Source organism: Necator americanus, chromosome I, assembly GCF_031761385.1.
Source record: "Necator americanus strain Aroian chromosome I, whole genome shotgun sequence".
NCBI classification, from domain to species: domain Eukaryota; kingdom Metazoa; phylum Nematoda; class Chromadorea; order Rhabditida; family Ancylostomatidae; genus Necator; species Necator americanus.
In genome coordinates this window covers 4,101,677-4,111,938 of record NC_087371.1, presented here as the reverse complement: position 1 = coordinate 4,111,938, position 10,262 = coordinate 4,101,677, and the positions used below count along the sequence as shown (strand labels likewise).

General features: G+C 39.0%; 1 protein-coding gene across 1 annotated transcript; it reads left to right on the top strand.

Moving 5' to 3' along the window:
* Nucleotides 1–618: 618 nt before the first annotated feature.
* Nucleotides 619–888, top strand: RB195_004422 (uncharacterized protein; the record flags this gene model as incomplete). The annotated part of the gene is made up of 1 exon (XM_064182266.1): nucleotides 619–888. One exon carries the CDS (start codon nucleotides 619–621, stop codon nucleotides 886–888), a length of 270 nt encoding a protein of 89 aa, XP_064033533.1.
* Nucleotides 889–10,262: the final 9,374 nt, after the last annotated feature.

The following is a 10,262-nucleotide window of genomic DNA, read 5'->3' as shown; positions in this document are numbered from 1 at the left end:
TTTCTACGGCAATTAGGAAGAAATGAACGGAATCACCCTCCTCCCCATAATTTACGACCCCGTACACGAATACTCCACCGGAAATCCGTACCAATCTAGATTCGTGGGGTGATGCCTTTAACGACATTTCTTTTCAAGACCTCTGCACTGCCTCCCACTTTAGTCCACCAATAAGTATTATATATCTGCACCGCCTATCCAGACTGCACTATGTGGTCATGTTAGTTTTTATTTCTATCCCCACTACATTCCCAAAAGCACTGACCACACACCAAGGTTTGCGATTCCTTCTCTATATAATGTAAAGTAGATATGTTTGTACAAGACCCGTATGCGTAAGCATTTCTACGCGACTGAGATCTATTTGTGGAAAACTATGGAGAAAAAGTACAATGGAGAACGGAACTGAACTGAAGAGAAAAGAACTGACGGACCAAGAACTCCGCGCCCACCTGTTTGACTCGACAGTACTTCCAGCGCTCTGTTACGCAGTGGGCAGACACAGCTGTCACGTCTAGAAAACTATTCACTACCCACAGAGCCCTTGAGAGATGTCTTCTGAGGTTTAACCGCCGCACACAACCCTTAGCCGGCCTTCGCAGCTCCGATTTAAGATTAATGTGCCGTCTTCGCGACCCAGCGAAATATATATTGAAAGCAAAACATGGGTGGGCAGGTCACATTATGAGAAGAATCGACGATAGATGGACTAAAAGAACGGTGGAGTGGATCCCAAAAGATGCTAAACGCCCTCGAGGGAGACGAGATGGTTATGTGTTCGCTACACGGGTGGACCAGCTGAGAGCTCAGCTGGATACGGCTCAAGGACCTCGTCAACGTCACTCACGAAACTTGAGAACATCTTGGATGACAATGGCGAGGGAATGAAACGAGTGGAAAAGACGCTGGAGCCCGCACGTCCAGTGAATACGGGCCATCTAAATATCTAAGTAAGTATCTAAGTTTTGGTGAAACTTTATTTATGTTTCGACAACTTCATCTTTATTGAAGGACTGAAAGTGGTTCGAACTTAGCGACGCTATGCATATCACGTCGAGCACCTCTCTTTTGCCAAGCCTCGATTCCGTTCCAAGTGCAATACGCAACTTCAAACAGGAAAACAAACTGACCAGTCTCACCAACTACCGGGGCCGGTGGAGGTCGGTACGTCGCGTTCATACAGATTGCCACCGAAGGTGAATATCTGATTGAAAATCTCCCGCTAGTCGGCGAGTACACTCAGCTTTTTTTTCCTGTCTGGGGTTCTCGCGTGGCATCTTCGGCATGATATTCAGGCTTGGCAAGGGCAGAGAAGAATTTAACAGGTATCCATCACACAAAAAACCTCGAGTCACTTTAAGGCCTTTGACAAAAACAAAGTTATCGAGACGTCAGGTCATAAAATAATGTTTCACTAAAATTTCGTTGGCAAAACAGGAAAATACAAATCTGTTCAGAAAGAGTTTGCTCCGGCCGAGAGGACCGTCAGTGCTACTTTCTACAATGTAGTGCCGAATGGTTGGTGAAAAGAGACGCCTTGGTCCTTCTCGACATTCGTTGGCGACTGCATCTCGACAATACTTCTGCTCACACGACGCCGTTGGTGAGAAATTTCCCTAAGAAGAATAAAAATTTAGCAAGCAACGCTTTCGCAGCCCCCGTAAAGCTCTGATTTGTCATCGCCGGACCTTTTTTCTTTGGAAAGATCAAGACTGCTTCGAAAGGTTAACGAGTCCGTTCCTGAGATTCAAGCGACTGTAACACGAGGCTCGAAGAACATTCCAAAGTTGCTTTAGAATTGTGTACACTATATAGTTGTAATGGAAGTGTATCATTAAAAGGTACATCAAACATTGGCACAAGCCTTGGAAGCGAGTTATCGATCTTCAAGAGACCTACTCTGGAGATTATTAAGTGAATTTGCAAAAATCCTCAATAAATCGATTCTTACTGCACCAGTGTCATCTCTTTTGGGACAAACCTTGTACTTCAAATAACTGACAGAAACCGCTCCACTCCCACAATCGTAGACGCTTTGTGAATTGCCATCGTTCCATTACCCGTCATATGTTGCGTCGTTGGGGAGGAAGGACCACACAAGGCTGACTCATAGGCCTTTTCCGGATCACTAGATGAAGTTAATCGTCGTCTCATCACACTAGTAAACCCATTTCTATCTATTCGTTGAGAAATCCAAAATCGTCTGTTTTCCTTTACCACTCTAGTTCCTGCTAAATACGTTAGAACGCACACTTTTGTACACGATCCGGTCCCTCAGCACCTTATTTCTTAATTTTACTTAAATCGGCTGGTGAGGAGACCTCACTAATTTCACCGCTCACTCCTAGGCGCGACGCGTGCGCGAGGGTGGCGCGTTGCAACTGATTTCGTAGGAGAAAAAGACCGCCATTCACGACGTCTTTAGCGACAATTAGGGGAAGATGAGCGGAGCCACGCTCGTTTCCGTAATCTACAACCCGAAGTCTACGTTTTCTCTGAAGTTTCCGTATCACGACAATTTCGTGATACGTTGCAAGCAAATATAAAATAGCTTTGAAACATTAGATTAATGTTTCAAAGCCATTAGATGACAAGTTGACATAATGTGAGTCCTCTACAAAATCTATGCATTAAATCCAGCAAATATTAAACACAGAAGCAAAAAGTTAAATCTCATAGCAAAAAGATTGACGAAACAATGCGCAGAACATACATGTGGATTCAATAAATCAATTAAAACTGCACAATATAACGTGTAATGAACGAACAACGCCAGTGAACGAAAATCCGATCGAAGCAGTGTATAGCCTACCACAATGAGAGAAGTGCACAGCTTGAAACAGGGTGTCATAAACAGGGTCCATCCCATACAAACTATAAGAACCACGTGGTACACATTGTCACAACAGAAACTACGGTGAAAAAAAATGGAAACAAAAATGTAGAAAAATGTGCAGATATGCAGCCTGAAGAATCCCTAGAAGAATTCCTCATTGACCAACGCACAGAAATGAGAAAAAGTGGAAGAATTACGTTCAACCAACCAGACAGCTTTGAACGTGAAGCAGGTGGAATCGTTCCCTCATTTCCCCCTCATCCTATATGAATGCTATTTGATAACAAATCACAACGCCTAGCGATAATCCCCACTTTATAATCTCAAACTCCACCCGTTATCGATCACGACGACGTAAGTTTTTATATCACAATTCGTTATGAATGATGAAATGAATCAGATATATGGAAACGATATGTTTCACTGCTTACATGTCGTTGACATTACCTTTTCTTTTTTAGAGCATATCAACCACCACTTATTCTCGGCGTGATGGCGACTTGTCATTCGGAACGTCGATGTAAAAACCATATGCTGCGAATTGCACATGGTGACGCTCTTTTAAAAGGAAAACATACTCGAAAACAGGGGAACACATGAAAACAAAGCCGAACAACAAAGGTCCTAGCGCTAATTCAAGGATTGTTTAGAAAAAAAGCCACATCCATATCCTTGCAGTAATAACCAGCATGCACCTTGCAAAGCGTCGATTTTGTTCATGTTTAAGAAAAAAAAAACATTCAAGCCTCAAAAGAACGAACAAAAATCACGCACTAATGTTATGAGAGAATTTTTGGGTGACAAAGAAAGATACCATGGAAAAATGGGAGCTCCTGTGATCTTTTTCTAGAGCGTTTTTTTTTTTAAACAAAATCACATCGATTGATCAACGGTGACTAGGTTTTTGTAGTATGAAATAACAAGTGATTTCCATGTAACACTGACGAGAACACAAGCAATTCAACGATCATTAACCAGTTCGGTGGCATAAAAAGATGGATCACCTGTTAACATTGATCTCCGACTCAATCCAATTGTTTCAGTTCTAGTGCTACGAACATTTAGACACTACCACATTCGTGAACTGGTAAAGTAACTCGACCGAAATTCCGACACTTTCACAAGATTACAGCAAAATCGTATGTAGGAACTTAACAAAACAGAAATTGGTCAGTAAAAAAAAACACTAACTTTTTAAGAGAAAACCACGAAAAAAAAACAGAAAATAAATCAATACTCAACGCTTTACAGCATCACAAACATATCTGAAGTATAATAAATCGTATCAAAACTGTTCGTTTGAGAAAACAATGTGTCTGCTTCATAAAATAAATTTTACGAGCATGTTGTTGTTGTTGCTAGCGATTGCAATGTGAAATTGCATAGGAAACGTTTCGTATTCGTAAAATACAAACGTAATTTCATCGAAAAAGAAAAAAAAAACTAAATACAGCACCCAAAACGTCTTAACGTGTCTCTTGTCTGCTACGAAAAAGGAATGGAGAAACGCTACACAAATGTACATAGGATGTTACGTGTGCTTGATTACTTCATGCACGTGCGTCTGCAATACTCAAAGCACTTCCGTGAGATAATTCCCGGACGGATAACCTAATTTGTGGGAGTTTCATTTATAGGCTGAAAGTGTAATATGTTCCGATCGGTTCAAAATATCCACGTATATCTGCACTATATCATTAAAGATCCGTTTCAAAATTTTAAAAAGAAAAAATAGATAATGCTAAAAACCACCTGGCTAGGCACTACCGCTATTACAACGTTGAAGAGTATTGCATTAGGTACGGATACCTATACTGCACACACACATACACAAACGTTGAATTAAACAAATTCTAGGTCAAAGCAGCGATTCCATTAAAAGACACGGTGTGTACGACAGCGTTTTCATACGGTAAAACAATTAACAACAGAACCCCTTCTATGAAATGAACCAAACGAAAAACCTGCACAAACTTATTTTGCACCGCTCGCGATTCCCTGTAGGCTCAAAAGTGCTCCTTTTTTTCTGCACGACGGAGACTTCGAATGCAATCATGATTCGCAGTCAAATTTCAATTTCTCATTATTCTTGGAGTTACCCTTCAGTTTTCCAGAAGTTACGATTCCTATGTATGAAAAAGGAAGGATAAATAAGAAAGTTAGATAAACCGCTTAACAGTGTTTACTCAGCAGCAGCGTTTATCCAACGAAGAAAATAACTTTGCCTGTTATTAGAACTACTATTGCTACGTAGAATTAAGAGACAAAAATCAAGAATATCCCCAGACCTAAAAGTGGGAGTAGCCTTTCTTCGGAGCTGCTGAATATCTGACTGCAATAAGGGAGAAGGATATTCTCTGCAATGTTCTTTTAGTTTCAATACTTACTTCCAAACAACTCATTTCTCTATTAATTTCTAAGATTTTTTTTTTCTGCATACCAACCTCTAAATGAATCATTGTGATCATATCAGTCGGCGTAAAACGTACTGTAACATGACCACGCCGCACGTTCTCGGCGAAGGCTTACACAGAATCCTCTCTACAGTATATGGAAAACTCTCCGGACCTCTTTTCTTTTTTGTTTTTATGTTTTTCACCTTTTTTCGCATGATCATGTATGATAAGCTTACATGGCCTTTTCAAAGTCCTACCCTTTTAGTTCTATCGTTCGTTTTGCTCCAAGGGCGCCTCTGAGATCTTAGTTTGTAGGGATTCAGTTTCTCTCCAATTTTTTGTGTAATTGTGTATGATTTGTTATAATGGGAACCACAGTAAAGTTCCGAAATTCGTCCTAGAAGAAGAAGGTTGGCCATGCAAAGTCCCATAAAAAGAGCGCCAAAGATCCAATCCCTGCATATCGAAGCCTCTGAGGTGATGTTAAATTCAGGAGGTTCTTCTGAGCTAATGAAAGAAGGTTTTTCTTTGTATTATGACTACGAAGCATAAAAATCGTGCGCAAAAAAAAAATGGGCAGCAAAGGATACCAAGAAAACAGAAATCAAATCCCCACTAACTAAAATCTTAGTGGCATGTCAGGGGCGAAACAAACGATAAAAACAAATTGAAAAGGATTTCACTAAGACTATGTCGTCTTATTCATCCATTATTATCCAGAGAAACAAATAAAAATCACAAAAAAAAACAGAAATAGAAGAAATGACGTGCTGCGTGGTCATGCCACAATACGTTTTACGCCTACTGTATCTACTCTCGCTAAATGTACAAACAGTGCGCCTTTTTTTTTCTTTCTCTTTTTTTTTTGAATTGAAAACTTCTTCTAATGTTATCGAAATCAAACAGAAGTAAACAACGGCAGAGCTGTACAAATTTACTCCAACCAAGGTTAGGTCACTGTTATGTATCTACTTCAGCTTGGAACACATAGTTAGATGTCTAAAATGTTCAACACCTTCTTTAAACAACTTCTTTAGTAGGATGAAATTCTCCAGGACATGTGCAAACATCCGAATGAAAGCGCGTCCCACAGAGAAAGATCTCAAGGAACATAGATCAACTGCTTAGATTAGGTAGCTTGTCTACATAAAAGCGTCTATTGAATTGCGATGCGCACATATTGAGGTGAATTCGCGAATCGACGCGACGTTAACGGGTCCCGACTTCCGTTTACATAGACGTTGGTTGTTGGTTTAATGCTTAACGAATACGACGCTAAATGAATTTTCAAGCTAGATGAACAGCTTTAAAACTTCATGGAATTGAAAGCATCCTCTCGAACCTTTGATTCATTTAGGAGAGAAGTGTCGAAGTAATATGAGTCAGTGCTACTAATTGTGTATGAGCACATCATGTACGGACGACATGTAGTGAATGACTCCTTCGACGAAACAACGCGAAGCAGAAGTTAACGAGAAAACATAAGCGATGACTCTCGACTAGAGGGACTTTGAAGCTGCAAACACTAGTAAAAAAAAACTGACTGCACCATATGCTTGAATGCACAACCTCTTTATTCTACAGTTTTCACATAATTACTTCATTATAGGTTATGTAGGATATCGTTAAAGAGAAAAGTGAACCGATACCTCCCTATAGAAATGTGAATAATTGAAATAACAGTAGAAATAAGAGAGTAGTCGAGATAATTACTACTTTTTTTGGCCACTCCCATTGAAATTCCACTTCTCACACTGAATAAACGCAAAAAAAAAATGAATAGAAAAAAACCTTCAACTTCATCAGCGAGTACAGCAGAAAAAAAATTCCAAGGATAAGTAATAACAGCTGAATTAACTGATATTCACCAGCCCCAACACATTCTAAATAGTCCCGTTGACCTTAGCCCGGTAAGTCAGTTATAAGAATTAGCTCACGGCAATAGCTGTACAAATGAGTCAACTTTATGACGTTGCAGTCACCTGTCAACATCCATTGCGGACTACGGGAAAAACTAAAAGTTCACTCCTCTTTTACCGGGGAAAGACTTACGGACAAATATCGCAACTAGTCTAAAAGTCTGAACAGAAGGGCTGAACACAACAAATCTAAGGAAGAAGGGCAACCCATCGAAAAAAAATTTTCGATTAACTACCTGCTTGCGCCGTGAACCGTCTTCAAGCATCCTTTCCTTGATGGAAGGTTTTTCAGCAAGAGAAAAAAGATCTCGTGTAAGCTCCGCATTCCCCACAGCGCGTCTTGTTGATAAAAATTTGCAGCATTTTCAAATGAAAAGTAAAAATAATGGAAATATAACTAAAAATACCGCAGTAGAAAACTTCACCTGCCTTAAGAATAGAAATGTTAGAACTCTGCAAATAATCTACCAGCCATCGCTAAACGTTTCAGAATGTTCTTATAGACTATATGAATTAATGAAAAGCATGAGGTGATTTTTTTTTGGTGTGCCACATAAAAACACAGTTGCTTCTTCAACCTACAGAAACTGTAAAAAACTATGTCTCTCTTTTTAAGTTGAATTCACAGATTAATCGAAAAAAAAAGAGAAGAGGATCCAGTTGAGTGGCCAAGATCTTAGTGGACAGGTGAGTGGCTAATCCGCTGTAATCACAGGCGGAGCATGTGAGAAGTGAGATGATCAATAAGTGCCCACTGATAGCGGCCACCAACATTAAATCTTAAAATTTTGTTGGTAGAACTATGAAGAATTACAAAATTCAATCATTTTTTTAGATGATGTTTGCTATGACACTAGAAACAGTAAGCATAATCGTCCGCTCAATTTGAGCGGGTGAGTGCTGCGAAAAAAAATTGTTTTGCTTGAAAATCCTTTCTAAAAACGGGAAATGAGGAGAAAAAGGAAGTATAACATTTGATTTTGTGTATAAACATAACCTTTCTAGTGTTTTGACAAACCAAATCACTAATTCAAGGTTTAGAAGACAAGATCTCGCTGTTTATCTTTGCTTATTGAATAAGTGCGCAAGCAGAGGGCAATAAAAGTTTCTATGAAAACAACAATTTGCTCAAAACACGTTTAGAATTCACTATTACAATTCGATAGGCAAAATATATCCAATATAGAACCAAAATATTTCAACGAATAATCCAAAATCCAAATAATCCGTACACAGCAAAACTTCACAAAAAAAAGTAACAATGGACCAAAAACTGTCTAGACTGCTATGTCCTTCCAATATCAGTAAGAAAATAAATATCATTCTGTAACTTCAAGATATAATAGATCAAACAGGAAAGATTTAGCACTTTCTAATAAATAATTCGTTACAAAATTCCTTTCAAACTGATTTCTTTTCTCGCACAGAGTCAAAAAAAAAAACATGGAACAGTATGAAGAAGTGAACTTCTTCGATTTGTATCCTTCTTCGTTCCTTCTATGACGTCTTCATAATTTAAATATTTTGCATATTTTGTCTGTTTAACTTCATACAAAAGTAATTATAGTCGTAGAAAAGATCTCAATGTTTCGGAAGCCCGAGCGTAACGTTGCACTCGTTTTCTCAGTGATTTACGGGTACCTAGTACAGGATCATTTTACAACATCAGCCGCAGGCAGCGCAAAGATTCTCTTGTCAGAGGGAAAACAGAAGAAATTTTTCCTAACTCTAGAAAATGGTGAAGTGTTTCAAAATTTGGAGGAAATAAGACAAAAGTAATTGAATTTCTTGAAAATTCTCACCTTTGTATCTCAAATTTCCGATGTGACTGAAGTTTCCTTAAAAAACAATCTTATATGAATTTCTTTTCTAGAAACGCTTCCAAGAACCTATATTTGAATCCTAAAATTCGTTATTTATCATTCATCGTTTAAACCCCAGCAAAACGTATAAGAAATTATCGAAGATTAAATCCAAAAATTAAGAACAACATGCAAAAAAGGACTTATCTAGGATCGTTTCAGAATTCCCCCGAAAATCCAACCAACCTTAATCAACTTGGCTGCTTCCACTCTCCAAAGGACAGAAAAGAATAATTAAGCCGAATCATCATTTCAGTGTGGTGTTGTGAAAAAATGTAAAAAAAAAGTCACCGTGAAAATTAGAGGAAAGAAAACTAGGCGCGTGTTTAAAAACAATAGCAGTTTAATACTAGAAAAAGGAAATAATTCATAATTGAAACTTAAAACATGGTCCAAAGATAGGAAATGAAACCTTAACAATACAATAACAATAACAGAAGAGGAGATTTAAAAGATATAGTTGGGATGAAACGATCTGAAGCACGAAACCGTTACGTAAGCGGCTGCGGTCGAAACGGCGCGGTAGAGCGAGTGGTCGGAGTCGAGGTAGGACCTTCACTGGTTTCTGTCTATCACTGGTGAAGCTAATGATGGTCCTACCTCGATCCCGCCCGCTCGCTTCACCGCACCGCTTCGAGAGCGCCCGCTTAGGCAACGGCACCCATCTTCAGGTCGTTTTTACCCGACTGTACAACTTCACAGGTGCGTAAATTAGCAGCTGAAGTTCAAATAATACAAACAAAGTACAAATACGCTTTGCTTAACTTATCCGCAAACTATTAATGTTGTGTTATTTAAGAAAGGTACTTCAGAAGAAATGAAAATAAATATGAACGAATGTACCTCTTGTGAAGAATGAATTGAACGACATCATCTGGTCACTTCTTCACCGTTCCTTCTCACACCGCTTCGTTGGCGAACATCTGCGAAGGTGTGTTCACATCAATATAGCACAGTCACCTGTAAATTTTTATGCTGGTTGTGCTAAGGAATGAGAAGTCTGCATCCGTTTAACGACAACAAACGAGGACAGAACTGAAGAAAGTGTTAAGACTAAAGAACTTCTTTCAAGAAGCATTTAAAATAGTCCAACTCCTAAAAAAACACTTTGGGGATTGCTTATTCACTTTTAACGACATCCTTCGACAGCTGTAGCGGTTCCAAAACAGGAAGGCACATCCATATTCATATTCGTCGATCTGCAAGTCATCACGTCACTTCAACGTCAAACCACGGCTGAAACAAGGTG